Genomic DNA, 19497 nt, shown 5'->3' with positions numbered 1-19497 from the left:
TATATTATAGTAACATGAATTGGTGTCAAATTATCCGAGGGCATTATGAGATAAATTACACTTTTATTATTGTATATATTCTTATAGAAGTTAATTACCATACCGATCGAATTGTTTGAAATAATATTTTCTTGCCCCTCAGTCTGTATGTGCTTTATGATCTTTTGAATGAATTGATAATGTTGCTTTCTACGAATCCTATTTGTGTGAAGTAGTTAACATTGTGTTTTTCTTTTCCTCATTTTTTTTGGAAAAAATAAAAATAAAATCTTGAAGACTTTAACTTTACTAGATGAAGCTTTTGCTTTGCGCCTTTGCTCTTCGAATTTGGATGCGCCCAAGTTTTATAAGAAAACTATTGTTAGACATTTCAGTTGAATTGAGATTATCTATTGACTTTTTCAATTTGAGTTGGTAAGTTATAAACAATTTAAATTGATTTATTTATTTTTATGATCTTTTATTAGCGAAGATCATAAGACGAATTTTACCCAAAGTATACATAAATACTACATCCGGATAACTAGTAATTTTTTTCATGAACCAAAGAGTGATGCTAGACAAATTGAAAGTGTTTGTTAATACTTGGTAACCTGAATCTTCCTAATACTTTATCCTAATAAGATGTTGGATTCAGTCTTTTATAATATAAATTTTATTGACCAACCATAAAAGTTTAGTTTAAATTAACTTAACTTTTTTTTTTATCTATCTATAAATAATTATTCTTATATTTTATTGTTTTTACGTATTTGAATTTGCTTTTAGAAATATCTTTTGTCTTTTGAATTTTTTAAAAATCTATTTTCATGAGTCATTTCTAGTACTTAGCGTAATAGGATGGCCAATAACATTTTAAAACAATTTGAAATGTCAAACTCACATAAGCAAATTTTTTGCTAATGTATACACTATTCCTATCGAGAAATAATCCGTATTAAATAAACAAATTAAAAAAATAAGATTTTGAGCGTGATTCGCTTTTGATTTAGATCGAGTCAAAATCTACTAGAATTTCCCTAGTTAAGAATATGAATTTGATATATTATATGTCAAAATTAATAACACATGAATGGAAATTTGTTCTCATCAAATTGTATCCATAATTTTTTTTCTTCAAAAGAACTTTCGAAAGGCTTTTAATAGTTACTGTCCCACATTGGAAGAACATATAATTTGCACCAGTGTGTGTGTATATATATATATTCAGAGATTTTGTGATCTAGTAGCACTCGGTTTACCACTGCTGGAAATCTTCGATTTTTCGACCACTTTTCCGACCACCGATAAAATTGGTCGGAAAAGGTGAGATTTTTTCAATTTTCCGTCAAAGGCATATGGTGGTCGGAAAAGTGGTCGGAATTTCCGATCACCATTACATAGTGGCCGGAAATACCGACCACAAAGTAAAGGTGGTCGTAAATATTTTCAATCATTTTAAATTTTTTTAATTTATCTTAACTTCCGACCATCACGGTGGTCGGTATTTCCGACCACCTTGAAGAGTGGTAGGAAATACTCACCTTTAAAAATAAAAAATAAAAAATTCTTCATATTGTTGTTGTTGTTGTTGTGTTGTTCAATGGTATGAATATCACATGATTTATCTTATTATCATTAATTATTCCACTCATACTATTTTTTTAATTTTTTGTTTCAATTTTAATTTGCATTTCTTCAATTGACCACGAACATAGAGTTTACTGGTATGTTGACATGTTGTGATGTTCAATATAAACAACCAATTTAACATATCTTTGGCAACTTAGGATCCAAGATGCTTCGAAACAATCCATTAATAGTACATTACAAGAAAAATGCACAAATACAACTATTTTTTGCAACAATGTTGTCTTTTATGTAGAAGTAATGTGTTAGCGAACAGAACTTTCATTAAACTTCTCGTGTTGGTATTCGGTAAGCGTTCGTTTATATTCGTTTGATAAGAGATCGTGAACAAGCTCATTTGTGTTCGTTTAGTTGTGTTTGCGGAGAAGCTCGTTTAATACTTCTTTAATAATGTTCACGAACAAACTCATTTATTGTTCGTTTAATAATGTTTGCGAACATGTTCACGAACAAACACACACACACACACACACACATATATAGTCATCATCAGGTGTGTCCTGGTTATTAGGTGTGGCTGTGCGGTATATTTTCAGCCATTAGATCATATCAAATCATCAAATCAACGGGCTTATGTTACAGAACACACCATTCTACGTACTAAAACACACCAGAGTACCGGTAAAACACACAATTTCACACAATATACCAAATGCACATATTTACTTAAAATTTATCAATATACTTAATAAAACGCATCATTCTACGTATTAAAATGTACCACAACGTGCCTCATGTCAGATTGTAAATTGATTCATATAATCTAAAACTAGTTTTTTTCTACGTGCTTTGCGCGAAGACTTGTGCCCGATATTCAAACCCAATTAGTAAATCATTTTGAAATAAATATAATGCGTTTTTTTTTGAGTTGTCGAAGTTTAATAGATATTTGAGTATAATTTTTGTTGTGTATGTATTTGAAATTAACACAAGAAATTCAAATTTATTGTGATTGGTATATTCCACTGTAATTTTAAGGGTACTCAACATTGTATTACAACTTTTTTGTTAATGAAACTTATTATGTTTTTAGATATTTAAACGAAACAAGGTAATATTATATTTCACAATCCAAACCAAACATATAAAATTTATGATTTAGTGACAAAATTTTAATTTTATACCTATTTTAAAAATAAACATTTTATTACTCTTGCTATTGATATATGAAATTTTTTTCACTAAAATCTAATTCCCACCATTTCACCAAAAATTTGTTTTTGGCTCCATCTTGTACATAAAATTGTTTTTGGGCGCCAGTCATTATAGAATTTTTTTTTTCTCTCGAAAAAAATTAAACCAAATAGTGTTCTGTCTTCTCTTCACTCAGATCCAATTTGTTCCTCTTACTCTCACTTTCTCTCTCACTCTCACTAGGGCAACCACCGCCTCCATCGCCACAACCTCCGACTCTCACTCTCTCAGATCTGTCTTCTCGGCCGGCCGTCGATGCCCCTGCCACGCTCCACCGCCACCGCCGACACAGCGCTTGCCTCAGCCACTGCTGACGACGGAGATAGCACTGCCAAACCCGCCGCCGCTGACGACGACGACCCTGGTTCTGATCTCCCAGATCTGTCTTCTCGGACTCTCGCTGGTCGTCGGCGTTCTCCTTTGTGCAGCAGCGCAACCGACGTCATCCGTATAGCAGGTACGTATGCTTGTATTTTATTACTGTAATATTTAGTATTTTTTATAATTTTTGTTTGTTTTCCAGCCTTTATATATTTCTATTTTATTTATTTTTATTTTTTGTATTTTAAATTGATGTTGTGTATATAATATTGAGTTTAAATATATTTTATAATATTAATAATTGTGTATTTCACCTATGAAGCTGAAAAATATTGAGGCAGAATTTTTTTCACTGTATGGAAATGGAAAGATGTGATCTAGATGAACAAGGTCATTTGGCTTTGCAAAGTTGTAGAGGATGATGATAGTGTGCTCCTTTTTGCAATTCTTTTTTTTATTGCAACTTAACCATGGGGATATTCAATCCCTGGCAATTGGCTTTGTCCCTATTTAACTGCTTTATTTTTATTTTACAGAAAAAGTATGCTTCAAAAAATGAACCTGAGCAGAATGGTAAGATTCTACATGTCTACTGCATATTTATATATGCAAGAGAGCTCTCTCTACAGTTTGAATTGGTTACTTTGCCAGTGTGTTATGTTAACATCCATTTTTATTAAAAAAAATTACTTGTATAGTAATATATATGCTGGTTTAAAATAACTCTTCTGCTCTTATTGATTGTTTATGTCTATGCCTTGGTGAAAATGTATAGTTGACACCTATCTATTCAATGGCTTGTAGTAATAATCTTTGAATTTCAGGGATCGCAAAGCTAGAACTGCTCTGTTTGATGGTATTGAGGAAGGTGGCATCCGGGCTTCATTATCATACTCTTCTCATGAGATTTACTTTTTCAAAAGCCTCTAATGTGAGTTAGTCAACAATCAGCTGATATGAATGCAATAGTCTAGCAGAAAAGGCCACATACGAACAGAATCTTAACTGGAACCATGAACAAATTCAAGATGGTGTATTAAATTAACTGGTCTCAGTCTTATTTTCCTCACTTGGTGTGTATACCTGTATGCACTGAATGAATGTCTATCTGTTTGTTTGCTTAAGGTATTCTCACTGTTTGTTTGCTTAAGGTATTCTCACTGTTTGTTTGCTTAATCTTTGTTTTTATTTATTGTTTTAATATGATAGTTTTTATTTATTGCATTTTTGTAGCGGATTTGCATTTTTGTACTAGTGTATGTGTGTGTATATCTCTTGGCCTGGTCAGTTTCTGTAATACATGAAGAACAATACTAAGTAAATATATACATATTTATGTTGATAGGTTAGTTGAGATGCTGGATGGTTAAGAAAGAAAATGAAATTGATAGGATGAAGAAAGAAAATCACAGCATGCAGATTGAGCTCAGGTATATATATTTGTTTGTATAGTCCACTATATTATATGATCTGTTTATTGATTTTTTGTTGGATTTAATTGTGCATTACTTGCCTTTAGAGCAGTCTGTTAACCGTACCAGCTGCAGGAAGATCATTGGAGCAATCCCCTGCTAGTTGAAGATTCTCAACATGTCAATTCAGTTGCCAATGTGAGTTTCTTGTTTGCCCATTCATTTACCTAAACTTTTTTAACATTTTAACATGTTGTGTTTAATTTTAAGTTCATCTCTGTTTTCATAGTCTTTTTTGTGTTCTAATACTGTGATCTTTTTGGTGCTACTTACGATGAACTACATAAGTCAAGAGTTACTATCTAAAACTTATTATTAGTTTTCTTTTTGTGATTGTTTGCAGCTTGACTGCACACTTACTCCGGTGGTCCAATGTTGGTGACAGTATGGAGAGATGTATTAGTTTGGAGATTGAATCAGAAGTCGATCAATTTCAGAATGTTATAAATTTCAACTGTATATTCATATTCTTGAATGAATTCTCTTCATAAATTATTCCAGAATGTTTTAAATTTGTTGTATATACTTGCAACAATATATATATATATATATATATATATATATATATATTCATTTCACTACAGAGGGATCTGTAGTGAAATGAATTTTTTTTTATTTGTTGCCTCCAAGTTTCCGACCACCAAAGTGGTCGGAATTTTCGACTAAGGTGATCGGAAAATCTGGATGCGCGGGGTCGTTCTGCTGGTCGTTTTTTTCCGACTACATTAGAAAGTGGTCGGAATTTCCGACCACGTCCTCCGGTGGTCGGAATTAGCGACTATGGTTTTTCCGGATACCCATTTTGGTCGGAAAAGTGGTCGGAACGGCCGTTTCCGACCTAATTAAGGCTATTTCCGACCACGTTCGGGTGGTCGGAAATCAACAGATTTCCAGCAGTGGACGCTCCTATGTGGAAAATAGTGGGTTCAAGCCTCAGTGGAGGCTTAATATATATATATATATATATANTGGAAAATAGTGGGTTCAAGCCTCAGTGGAGGCTTAATATATATATATATATATATATATATATATAAAATTAATTAATTAATTAAACTCTTTAATATGTTTGAATTGTGTGACCACAATGTTTTCTCTCACCTGCAAGAACCCTAAAATGAGTTCCGAAAATGAATCAATTTTTATTTTTTTTTTTAAATTTGGGTGACACAAGTTTTGACTTTATTTTGTAAGTACTTTGATTAGTTTTGAAAATATAAATTTCGAATTAAATTTCCCTACGGCTTAAATATTTTTTTACTATGGAATCATAAAACGTGTGGGTAGCTGCGTAAGTGAGAATTCTACTTTATTTATTGAGTTATTATAATTGGATTAAACTTTGTAGATTTTTAATATTTTAGATATCAAAAGTCAAAACTCTACATTATTCTCAAAAAAAAAAAAAAAAAAAGGTCAAAACTCTACATTAATCACAAAATATAAGAATGAATATTGATAATTATATTATTAAACGATATGATGAAATTATATACCATAACTTGATATATTCATAAGACCAACTGGGTGCTAAATTTCATCGGCGGATCTTCGCCGGAGTGAACGAGGGAGATAGTTCTTAGTGTGTTTTTGTGTATTCCTCTATCTTTTTGATAAAAAAAAAAAAAAAAAAAAGAGTCAATTTTTGACCTTATAATTGTATCAACCATCTGTTTAGCCAGTATCTCAATTTGCTAGATTTAATATCTTTTATTTTAAATTAAAATGAAAATAAATGCAATATTATTTTATAAGAATCCGACTAGTTATTGTGATACCAACTACCAACCACAGACATTATATTTCTAATTTATACCAAATGCATAAGGATTTAAAACGAAAAAAGAAAAAAGAAAAAAAAGTAGTGATATTCCAGTTGAAGATAACGGCTGCCCCGGATGAGATCAAAGGTGGCAGTTGGCTAGCTAAAACGTCGTTATTGGACGCCATTTAGGTGCAGTCCTATATCTTACGCCGTAATTGTCATGAATAGCAAATACACCTCTCTGCCCCACCAATAATTTGCTTTTAATACACTTGGTGATGTAGACTTGTCACCAAATATGCGAAATTAAACCCCTTTTCCATCGGTTTAAATCTAGATTAGTTATATTCGTTTCACCAAGGTTTAATGTACCTATACAATTTTATAGCTTTTTATGTTTAATTGTGTAAATTGGTGATAGCGTTAATGTAAACGGGGTCTACGATTACGCTACGAATACGTGTGCTACGGGTGGTGAAGGATGTCGCTCGGTGGGTCACCGGTCGACGACTGAACGGTTCGAAGCTATATCGCTCTACGAGTGACGAACAGTCATAAAAAGTAAGCAAGAGAAAGATGATGATCAAATCGCAAGTGTATTAGTCTAGTACTGATGAGTTCTCCCCCCCCCCAAATGAGGGGTGTGATCCCCCTATTTATACTAAGCAGGTCACGTGAGTACTCAACGGATGACATGCGGATGGTCTGACGTGTCATGTCGGCATTGGTCACCTTGAACAGTCGCTCTGCAGGATCTCCGTGACGTGCTCGAGGTGGCAGAGCAATTACTCACAAAATGCCATCACATGTCGCCTCGAGCATTGCAAACGATTAGAATCTTCGGGGAGCTCAAATGATTCCTATAATTCGGAATCTCCTAGCTCCTTAGTAGGCTGCCCGTAGGGTGGCAATAAGTCGCCCGTAGGATGATAATAGGCCGACCGAGTGGTTGTTGACGGAGTGTAGAGTGGTTGATGCGGACCGACCGAGTGGTTGTCGACGGAGTGTAGAGTGGTGGATGCGGACCGACCGAGTGGATGTCGACGGAATGTAGAGTGGTCGATGCGGACCGACCGAGTGGTTGTCAAGTAGGGTGGCAAAGTGCGCGCGTAGTCCAATTGCGTATTTACCCATCAATTGGCATGGTTTGGAGGTATGGAGTATAATATACTACGCAAAGAGTACAAAGAGTATTTTATTATTGATTTAAATATAATTTGGACACTATAGTTGGCTACGATCAAAGATTATGCACAACATACCGGCCTAGTTGACAAAGTATCTTTACCGCATGCTTAGGTAAGTTGGCCAACTAACACTTAAAACATGCTTGAATTGGGTTGTGCCGTCATATAAAGTTAAATTTAGATTTGAGTTATTGAGTTTACTATTTTGATTATTAGGACAGTTAAAATACTCTATAACCCCATCAATATAAAAGAAAGTATAAGTGTACTCATCTCATGCTTTAATTTTATTAGTCCAAAAAAAAAAGGATGGTCCCTATTTTTCACAATATTAAAAAATAATCGAGTCTCACCAGCGACAGTATGAGAGCAACCTCTCAAAGTGAGCAAAAGTCTAGCATCTGTGTTCAGTTGAGTTACCAGAAGCTTTGTTAGGCTCGGGCGTGAGGCCCTTGGGGTTGTGAATTTAACCTTTTAGGAGAAAAATAAAAAAGGAAGTATAATCTTAGTCTATATTAAATCAATTTATACAACCAATTAACCCTAAAATTACCTTCAAAGTTTAAACCTATTTTTCTTTTTCACTTTTCAAGTCGACTTAGCCTTACCTTTTACTTGAGCAGTAGTTGAGTATTGAGTACGTTAAACTTTTTTTTTTCTTTCAATGAAACCAAAGCTAACAAGGAGGTTGACGGTGGACCTGCTCTCACCATAGACCATAGTGGTGATGGCCTATGCAAATTGCCACGCAATATTGTTGAAAAATTCATGTACGTCCAAGTTACAAGTGTTGATATTGTTGAAAATTTCAGGTACCCCATTTAATTAGGTCGGTCCAAAAAATAGATATTACTATAGCTTTTATTGGAAGGGTTAAGTTAAAATAAATTGTATGGTAGAAAAAAAATTGAGCAATGGACAGAATTGGCATTACATAAATGCCAAATTCACGTTTTTGCCATTATTTCATTTCTACAAGTAATATTTTCGCATTCTATAATTTATTTATTTTTTCTTGTAATATACTTTTCCACTCTCTGTTTTCAACGTTTGCCCAACATTTCTTTACTCTTTGCTCAACAAATGAAAGCGAGAGTATTTTCCATGCCACATTAAAGAACTCCATAGTCAAATTGAAGCAAAAGCTTCATTGTTCTTCCATCTCCAAGGTCCTTCCATGGCGATAAATCACAGAAAGCTATTATATGCTAACGAAACTACTTGTGGCGGTGATGGATGCGACCCGCCGCCCTACGGCGCCGGGGACTATTACTTCCCTCTGCCGCCGCCGCCGCCGCAAGAGAAATCAAGCGGAAACGGCGGCGGCAACACTCGGGAAATCACCATCGCCGCCGCAATAGTGGGCGGTTTCGTTCTCCTCATCCTCAGCTACTACCTAGTTATTGTGAAGAACTGTTTCGGGTGGATCCGGGGGAGGAGGCCCGAACAGGGGCGGGGGCCCGAAGGGGAAAACCGAGAGTTTCTCGACGAAAACCGCGGCCCGGTCATCGACCACCCCATCTGGTATATCCGTACAATCGGGCTTCAACCTTCCGTAATCAATACCATCACGATTTTCCAGTATAAACCGGGCCACGAAAGGTTGATTGAAGGAACGGAATGCTCTGTTTGCTTGAATGAGTTCCAAGAAGACGAGACTCTCCGGCTTTTACCGAAATGTAACCACGCTTTCCACATTCTCTGTATCGACACGTGGCTGAGATCTCACACGAATTGCCCGCTGTGTCGCGCCCCCATTGTCTCCAACGCCGCCGCTCCGCTCCGGAATCCCATCCCCGCCGCTCCGGTCCAAGCTGAGAATAGACCCGAAAGAAACATCGAACGGGACGATGTTGAAGCTGGGAATCGCGAAAACAGAGAAGAAGAAGCCCAGGTTCAAGAATCCGGCGGCGACGAGGCTCGGAAAACGGAAAGAACAGGTAACGGAAATGACGGTGTTGTTTATTGGAGCAGTACGAGGAGGTCGTTGTCGGTTGGTTCCTCAATCGCCGCCAACATCGTTGATTTTGTCGAGCACGAAGAGGCGTGTTTGGGAGATCCAGAAGCGTCTCAAAGTAACACCCGAAGGAATTCAATTACAGAGTGTCTGCACAAGAAGCCTGTTTTGATGAAGAGATCATTTTCATACGCAGGAATGCCATTTTTCTCAAGAAATCAACCAAACACGCCGCAGAACTAGCGGCAAATCCGCACACACAACTCAATTGGTTTCCAGTGGAGAAAGATGAATATAATTGTACAGTGAATTCATGGCATCCATGCCGCCTTTACGTTTATGATTCATGGTAATTAACGATCAAGAGACGAGGTATACATACATACATAAATTAAATGTCATGTCGTGATTAAGCCTGCATTGATATGAGGCAAAAGTTTTGTTATGTCATGTGTGAATTGTGATCACAAGTACAAGTAGTATAAAGTGGGAGTGATTGGTGACGAGACACTCGAAATATGATACATAGAATTTGGTCTTGTGTTCATTAAACGGATAGGGTGGTGGTGGGTGATGTCTGCGCTGTATATGTATGTTTGTTGCTGCTAATGGTTGAGCGGATGTCCTTCATCGTATTTCTTATCCAATGCCAATGTCTCCAATTGCTTGGATGATTTCTATGTTTCTCATGATCGTCTGTCAATATTGGTGCAATATGTAAAAACTCAATTACTTCAATTCTATAAGCAAATTATTTTGGACATAAATAGGCTCACGGTTGATTTTTCTCTTCACAACTAATTAATTGGTAATAAATAGTTTTATTGGGCTCAATCTAATACAAAATTAGGTTTAAACTATAATCATATTGAAAGAGTTATATTCTGAATAGAGCTTGACCAAAACACGGCTAAGTTATAGAGAGCAGAATAGAGTGGCTGACCGATTGGCGTCACTCGGTGCTTGTCAAATAGGAGGCCGGAGAATTCTCGAAGTGTACCCCATCTTTGGGGAGGAGACATATCTTGACGATTTGGCACATGTTACCTGGGCGAGAAGAGTGTTGGAGCATAATTCCTATTAGAGCTCCTGGTTCCCCTCTGTTTCAGATTAAAAAAATCTTAAATTCTTTTAAATCATTGTTGTTGCCTTGTTGGTCAGTTATTACTACAATAGTACAATGCTTTTAAGCAATTTTAGTGTCTGATTGACTCGTTATCATTATTTTTAATGATCCAATCCATTGTACTCTGAAAACAGAATTTAGGCCCAATCAAACTAGTTCCAAATGCTCATTATAGCCCAGACCCCAGAGTTAGTTACATACTTTTTGGAAGAAGCATTATGATCCCTAAAACGAAGCCCTATTCCACAAATTTAATTACCCAAAAAAATCTTCAATCCAATGGTCCAATTAAGACAACTAACATGGCCCTATTCGATTATCCAATCAGAGCTCCATGTTGGTGTGATTGTTTCACATATTATATATTGTATGAGTGCATTGTTTTGCTTTACAAAAAAAATCGCAATTGTCATTTGAAGATCCATTTTTGGTGAACTCCATTTTGTGATCATAACCAATAAAGGACTACAAGAAGATAAACTAACTTAGACTCCCTATAAGTTATCAGCTCATGCCAAGAAAGTCAATAGGTAGTTCTCATAGGAAGTCGAACTTGAAAACTTGCGGAAATGTGGTTACTGAGTAACAAGCCAACTGGCCGACTAACTCGGTAATATTGCTCATGGGGTTATTAGAAATCTATCATCATAATACTTATTATTATTAAATTTGTAGGGAAGTGATTGTTTTGAGGATTTCCCACACCCTTTTGGAAATAAATGTTTGGACCACTTGCTAATTAGGGTCAATCAAGTGGCCGATTAAGAAACTGTTATGCTAGAGCATCCATCCACTACAGAGTAATAGAGTATTAAGAGTTTGTTCCTTTTTAATATTTTTTAAGGACAAAACTTATTTGCGTTCATATATTCTTGGAGAAAAAGTCATCGTAGACAATTTAGTCTTGAAAATATTGTAAATAATCCAATCATTTATAAGTCGTGTAACTCAAAATTCCACAACAAAGCTAGTTTAGCAGTATAATGAATTAATGATGATTTGGTAGCATTCCATCCACAAGAACCACCATAGATAAACAGCAAGTTGTACCGAAGAGAGAGTCATTGATGGTGGCCTTTAAACTACCTCATCGTATGAGCCAGGACATTGTAACAAACAATAATAATTAGTAACCTAACATATTAGTTTATAGACTTAATCATATCATATGATCCAACCTTGTCAAGTAGCCATTAAACGACGCACTAACAGGGAATCTCTTTGGTCGGTAGAGTCATGTTTTACTGTTGTTTTATCCTCTTTTTAATCACTTAATTAGTACACACAAACTTTATTCCATGTCACCAGCCATGATGCCTTTGGGTCTTCTGTTTGCTCCCACATAGTCTCCATCAACCAAATCTTTGTTAATTAGTTGTTTGGATCACATTATGATTCTGGTTTTGTACACTACTTTGGCCACTTGGTTGGTCTGATTGCAACTTGTTCACTCAACTTTGACTGTGTAGAATGAAGGAGCAATTTTAATTTGCCGTCCTGGGATACATATGTCATCCTTTCACAAGCATTTGGTCATTTTTTTTAATGAACCCCAACCACTCTTACCTTCATCCATGCGTTACACTAATTAAACTAGTGCTCATAAATATTATATGATACAAGAGATAAAGACTATTGACACACTCTCATTTTTACATATTTTTATATGTAATAAGAAATATATATACATTTTTTAGCAAAAAAATAAAATAAAATAAAATTAAGGTGCAGATTGGCAGTTGGGTAGGTCTGAAGAGGTTTCCTCTGCCCTTGTGTTTTAAAAAGTTATCAACCAAATACTAATTATGATTTTGATTCTTATTTATGGTGTGTAAACCCATGATCCAAACACACACTAAATTAGACATGATTTATGAAAATTTTAGATTAGTCAAACTTGTACAATATATCTTAGGAAATTAATTTCATTTGGCACGCATGGCTAATAAGCATCAATCATAGTATGTCAACAATATTTAACATGTTAAACCATTGTGGTTGTATCGATACTATATATAAAAACAAAATCCTCACTTTAAGGTCCCGCCCAAAACAGTCCTACAATATTTAGGATGCTATAAACAGTCCTATAATATTTAGGATGCTATTATTTCCTATTTTCCTATTCGTTGTACAATTCTACATTACAATTTCTATCGTACTACAATTCTACATTACAATTCCTATCATATTACAATTGTATCGTAATAAGATACAACCTTATATAAATCCCTAATCCTATACTGCCAACTTTAAAAGAGAAACGCAGGGCAATTATTCCAGACCTCTCCACTTTTAAATCTGCAAATTTTGTTGCTCCGCCTGTTTTCTTTCAATTCTACAAATCGAAAACAATTTTCTTCTTTCACTAATAGAGCCTGTTTTTGTCTCTGCTTCTGACCTATCCCCAAAGACGAAGAAAAGTTGTATAAGGCTTTGATTGATTCATTGTTATTTGTCCCGAGAATATCAACGTTCCGCAGTCAACCAACAGACACTGGAGTGCCTACTCCATAACTCCCAAGTGTAATACCATTCCTGCAAAAGAAAAAACAACATAGAGTAATGATAACTATACTTATTAACAATTTTAGTATTAGGTATATTACAAATTAATAATAATTTACATAATAATTAAATATAGAAAGACCGATTATATTATAAACTCATTAATTTTGTAAAAGAATGTAGTGTTATTATTTTATCTGATGGTATAGTTAGTGCAATGAAAAGGACATGTGATATACCAAACATATGTTGGTACAGGATCATTCGAAAACATCTATACTATATATAAAAGTAAAATTTTCCTCCCAAATTTTCCTACTCAAACTTTTGTTAATATTAATTACATAATTTATTGGTAAAATAATTAATAAATCTTAATTGGTAAAAAAATGTTATATGGAAATTAAATAACATCTATTAATTGGTATTATTGTTTCCAATAAGTCTACACCAATAATGAAATAATCATTTATTTTATTTTTTGCAAATTCACATTAATAACATCAATAATACGTTATTAACGCACACATCCAGTTCTAATAAATTATTATGTGCAATAACATCAATAATACGATATTAACACAGGCACATCCAGTTCTAATAAATTATTATGTGCAATAATTATAATATTTTAAGAATATGCTTGGCCGCTTGGGGATCACGACCATATATGAACAATAAATATAGAACATATTCATTCTTAAAGGGTGTCTATTAAAAATATCAATAAATAAAATAGGATAAGGAATGAAAATCAATTTTGAGGAAATATATTTAATATTTAATAATTGTATAATATTTAATATTTAATAAATTTAGTATACAGTAATAAATTAATTAATCTATATATTCTATTAATATTAATTCTAATATCTTATTATTAATTATTAATCTATCTATCTATTATATCTATAAAAGTAAAATCTTCTTCTTCAACTTTAATAATTTATGGATAAAATATTAATAAAGCTTAATCGGTAAGAAAATGTTATATGAAAATTAATTAATATCTATTAATTGGTAATATTGTTTACAATTTTCCAAATTATACCGAATTCTCCAGGTGGACATAAATTATACCGTAATTCTCATGGTAATAGCGTAATTCATGGTAATATACTTTCCGAATTCACGGTAATCACATTATTATGTAAATATTACACACGCATATCCAGGTGCACTACTCAATAATATTTTACCTATTTTAAAATACTGATATTTAATATACACTAACAAAATCCATCTGCGACATATTGATAAAAGAATATATGGTTTTTACTTAGGTGCTTTACGATTTTTTCCCAGTTGTGTATGAATTCATAGGTAATAGGACAACAAGTATTTTGGGAAAGGTTGATAACCATATACACTACAAAACATGATAGCTGTAATTGTATAGAGCACAATTGTAAAGATTTTTTTGTATGTTTTATGTAGGTTTTGTATATAGGAATTAAATGTTTTTTTTAAATGTTAATAAAGAAATAAGCTTATCCAATTATTCCAAGCTATACAATTTTCATACGATTACCATATTATTTGCAAACATCAATCTTACTCAAATAACTCTAACTATAACACATTAAAATAATTAACCAAATTAATTACACAGATAAAACCCTAAGGATAAATAAAGTATACCCTAAACAACCAAATTAAGTTTGACATGTTTAAGTAGAATGATAGCTCTTAATACATTATACAGCTCAACTGTTAAGCAAAAATACACAACAAATAAAACATGCCCACAAATCATCAAACGTAACATTCATGAAGTAAGGTTAATCTATACACTTAAAAGAAAGCATAGCTAATCTATACAACGAGATAATTAGCCCAATTAATACAAATCATAAACATTGATATATAAAATGTCTAAAGTTTTAGCACCGAATGCATATATATACACGTTGGCTATTAATTGGACAATTATTTGTTCAAATTCAACCAATGATAACATCAGAAAACATAATTGATCAAACTCAATTCTTCAATTGCACTATATAATACTCGATGTTATAATTTACATAACTGTATATCGATCTAAATATCCTTAACATATTATAACAAATTCATTCCATGCAACGCACGGGCGAAAATACTAGTTAGGTATAACACAAAACTAATTCTAAAATAATTTTTATATATATTTATAGTTATAAATAAATATTGTAAAAGTAAGGCTTATGTGCTTAGTTTCACATGAAACCCATGATAAAGACGTGACGCTATATTGGAAGTCATTATTTATAGAGGGAAAAATGAAAAGAAAGTGTTGTTTGGCCCCGGGTAGGAGTGCAAATAAGGGAAGCAAAAAAATGCAACTTTTTAAAGGCTAATTATAATTTTTTCATTTACAAAACCAATCAGTGCATAAAAGTTAAACTGAGAATTGAGAGGGAATATTTATAATGATTGTATTATTTATGTCTCCACCCAAAACTAAATAAAACTCTCCGACCGACATAATTTTCCTCAAAAGGACATACATGGGAGTGGCAGAGATCTACGAAGTCAGTATTTAAATGGCATCCTGTATATATACTTATATAATACGGCACAACATTATTTATATATATAGACGGGATATTTTATTCAAATTAATAAATTGAAATTACTTGTTTTCTTGGACTAAAATCGTACCGTGAGGATGACTTTTTGGACATAGTAACCCTCAATTCAAGGGAATTTGTGTGAGTTAATTAGGACGTAATAAGTCCGGCTCACCCTTGGATTATTGTACTAAACATTAAATAATTGCTTTTAGTATTTGTTTGACCGATATCATTAGATAGGTGCGTATACCTCACAATTAATGGTACAATTTGTTAACACGACGTAAAATTAGATACAAAAATAAGAGGTTAATATTCACTCTTAATGTACCATGTGTCATTAATATATTGACTTATTAAGCTGGTTAAGAAGCCATTATAATCTATGTCTTAACGGGTCAACCTACTTAACCCTGTAATATTAATATTAGTATTAGTTATTATTTTTAAATATTATTTTATTAATGTTATGGTTAAATATATTTACTATTTTGTTGATTTAATTATATATTTACTTAAAATGAAAGTTGTTTTTAAAGTTTTATTTTCTAAAAATAAAATTATATTAACATGCCTAACAAGTTTTAAAGGGTTAATTATTGTGTTATATCGTGTTGTGTAGATTTAAAACATGCGAAATGCTAACTAATAAACTGTCTATCGTGTAAATTCTCTTTTAATATATTTAAAATTTGTGTACGTGTTTAAAATTCTAATCCGTTAGAGTTCATTTTTAGTCCTATCATGTTCGTAATAATATCGTGTCAACTTCGTAACAAACCTATTTACATAAATTGTTCAATCTGGTGGTGTGTGAGAATTTTACAATTTAAAAAAAAAATTTAAAATGACACCTAACATCCAAAAACAACACATATGATCCAAGAGAAAACAGCATGTGAAGGCGCTACTAATATTCTTTCATAGTTATTCATAGAGGCTATGTAAATAGTAATTTATTGAATTGGTTTAATATGATTTGATTTATGTGATTTTTTTGGGTGTAATCCAAGATTTCTATTGCCGGCATGCGATTAATTGTCCCGTTGGATTGTAAGCATCTCAGGTAGTACAATTAATATAAAGATTTAAGATATTTCATATACAAAATAATAATAAAAAAAAATAGAACCCTTGAAGTTTGTGAATTATAATAAAACAGTTAATTTCGACTTCATCTTAGAATTTTAATATTTGCAAATAAATAGAAAAAAAAATAGTAATAAAGATGGGAAGGAAAACATTATGTAGTATATTCTTTTGAGGGTGAAAATTACAAACTTTAGGTCATATCGAAATGGAGAGGAGGGGTCATTACTCATTAGGGACGCACGGCGCCCAAAAAGAAAAAATGCTTTAATGGCGATGATAACATAAAACACAGAAGTGATATGATGTTTTTGGAAGCTGCCAGCCAGCCTCTCATGGAGCCATCATTACCCCCTTTTATTCTAAACTCCAATCATCTTCTTTTCTTTATTCCTAAAACTGCACATCATCATGCTCATCAAGATATATGATGAATTGAAGCTTCATATATATACCACATCGCCTCAACTCAACTCAAACACTTAGCTTGTTGGACTGAATATTACTATTATATCTAATGTATACTACACACTAAAAAGATCGAATATAATGAATCATATCACTATTGTCACCTCTACTCCCCCTCACGTGCAAATCTTCTGTTCCATCTCTCTACTTTTTCAAGTTCTTCATTCTTTTCTGATCTACTACTTCTGTCTCTGTGCTTCTTCCCCCTCACACTTTATTTCTGCAGTGAATAATGAATGATAAGTAACCTTTTTAAACCCACAAAAGTTTATCATCAAGTCATAATTAAGAGATAACAACCCAAAGGCTTCTTCAAAATACAGTTTTTTTTTTTAGTGACGGGAATAAAACTTGCCGTCACTAAGGTAAAATTGAAACACACACCCTCACGCGTGCCCATGACCTCTGGCATGACTCTGATACCAAATTGAAGTATGTGCTTCATCTCAACTAAAAACCTAAGTTGATAGTTTATGTTTATATTATATTATATGCTCAACAAACTATGCTAAATTGTCCGTCTGTATATTGTAATATATATAATTATTGTAAAAAAAAATCTATAAAAGACAGTGTTTGATATGATGATCTTGAGACCGTAAGTAAAATGTCTAAATGCAGTTAATTCAAGAAAATACAGTCTGTAGTTGTTAGGAAAATGTAGGTGCCACCCTGGTGTGTCACTGTCATTTTAATTGCTTCCTCTTCTTGCGGCCACCCCCATACAAAATCAATACTCCGCGTAACATGATTAGGGAGGAAGAATTAAGCAAGAATATTATTACCAATATATATAATAATTATTAATATTTTATTGTATTTTAATGAGGGGAGGAGTTTTAATTTGAGGTATAAATAATGAAATTTGTAATAGGGAGCAAAAGTTGGTTGATTATATATATATATATATATATATATATATGTTGTAAAAGGCGAGTGTGGCAGTCGAAGATGGACCCGTGCATGGATCCGTAGTCTGCCACTTTTTACCACCTAAAGCCGTGACAATATGGAGTGGTACCAAATTCGAATTTAGTAAAGCTTCAATTATTTTTCGCCACATCATTATCGAGGGGGCTGGCCTTGAACTCACAGATTATCGCACGTACGGCCTAATTACTGTTTTTTTTTTTTTTAAATGAGACTAATAATTTTACGTGTTAATTTCAAATGAGACTAATAATTTTAAGGATTATATCTTTTATTGTTTTGAGAATTTAGTGAGTTATTAGCACAAGCTAGCTAGCTTGTTCCCACATGTTTGGGGTAACTTTGAGTAAAAGTTATGTTTGAGTAGGCTGTGGAAAGCATTTCAAGAATCTTGAACAGTAATTCCAAACAGTTAACGACGGCTAAATTAAAGGCAGTAATCATATCTTCCCAGACTAGAGAAATTATTATTATTATTAATATTGTTGTTGTTGTTGTTTTTATTGTTGCTGTTGTTGTTTATACCAGTTTCTATTTTCTAACAAGCGAAGTGTGTGTATATAATATAAATTAAAATAGAGGAAATGTTATTGTTCTTTAATAGTGACATATTGCACCTTCCAGGAAGGAGACTGGTTTTTTTAAGATAGAGACATCCTGATCTGAATCCAAATTTGTTTCTTTTTCCCAATTGTTCAAATTCCCATCCTCGGTGTTTTTTTTTTTTTTTTTTTTTTTTGGTTTTAATGAAAGGTTCCAAATTTGTTTCTTTTTCCCAATTGTTCAAATTCCCATCTTCATTTTTTTTTTGTTTTTTTTTTGTGGTTTTAATGAAAGGTCACACTTGTGTGTCTCACGAATTATTATCCGTGACACGGGTCAAGAAATGTTGGATCAATATAAAAATGTAATATTTATATGAAAATGTAATACTAATAAATAATAAAGTATTTGTAACTTGAAAAGTATAATACTTTTGAAGAAAAATGTAAAAGTATTACGTTTTACCTTATAAGTAAGGTTGGCAAATGTTTGTTACTTGTAAAAGAAAATGTAGTATTTATGAGGAAAAATATAATACTTTTAAACCAAAATGTAAAAATATTACATTTTTTTTTCAAAAGTATTATATTTTTTTATATAAGTAATAAATACTTTATTCCTACTTAGTATTACATTTTTCAATAAAAAAAATTACATTTTCATATTGACCCAACATGCTGCATGACAAGGATTCATGAGATTCTCACGTAATAAGTTTTTGATTCTTTTTAAAAAGATCATAGTTTCCACATA

At 32.8% G+C, this 19497-nt stretch overlaps 1 protein-coding gene and 2 long non-coding RNA genes across 5 annotated transcripts; 2 read left to right on the top strand and 1 right to left on the bottom strand.

The window, feature by feature from the left end:
- Positions 1-2938: 2938 nt before the first annotated feature.
- Positions 2939-5116, top strand: LOC115996986. Of its 3 annotated transcripts, none has more exons than XR_004093676.1 (6): positions 2939-3280; positions 3681-3717; positions 3969-4075; positions 4490-4574; positions 4669-4754; positions 4960-5116. It is a non-coding gene; the product is annotated as an uncharacterized LOC115996986 (long non-coding RNA). The 3 variants fall into 3 exon arrangements; XR_004093678.1 differs by having other exon boundaries at positions 4664-4754; XR_004093677.1 differs by having other exon boundaries at positions 3969-4269.
- A 3472-nt stretch (positions 5117-8588) lies between these two features.
- LOC116001076 (E3 ubiquitin-protein ligase RING1-like) lies at positions 8589-10263 on the top strand. The gene has a single exon (XM_031240978.1). The coding sequence runs from the start codon at positions 8746-8748 to the stop codon at positions 9766-9768; it is 1023 nt and encodes a 340-aa protein (XP_031096838.1). The 5' UTR covers positions 8589-8745; the 3' UTR covers positions 9769-10263.
- A 6903-nt stretch (positions 10264-17166) lies between these two features.
- On the bottom strand, positions 17167-17803 carry LOC116015802. Its single transcript, XR_004097687.1, has 2 exons — positions 17656-17803; positions 17167-17491 (listed from the first exon to the last, which is right to left on the bottom strand). It is a non-coding gene; the product is annotated as an uncharacterized LOC116015802 (long non-coding RNA).
- Between the last annotated feature and the right edge of the window lie 1694 nt (positions 17804-19497).

This window comes from Ipomoea triloba, chromosome 1 (assembly GCF_003576645.1).
Source record: "Ipomoea triloba cultivar NCNSP0323 chromosome 1, ASM357664v1".
NCBI lineage: Eukaryota > Viridiplantae > Streptophyta > Magnoliopsida > Solanales > Convolvulaceae > Ipomoea > Ipomoea triloba.
Note: the sequence above shows the minus strand (reverse complement) of the source record. Positions and strands in the feature narration are given on the sequence as shown.

Excerpts from the sequence above, each read along its gene's own strand:
- LOC116001076 (XM_031240978.1), top strand. The coding sequence starts at position 8,746 with ATGGCGATAAATCACAGAAAGCTATTATATGCTAACGAAACTACTTGT.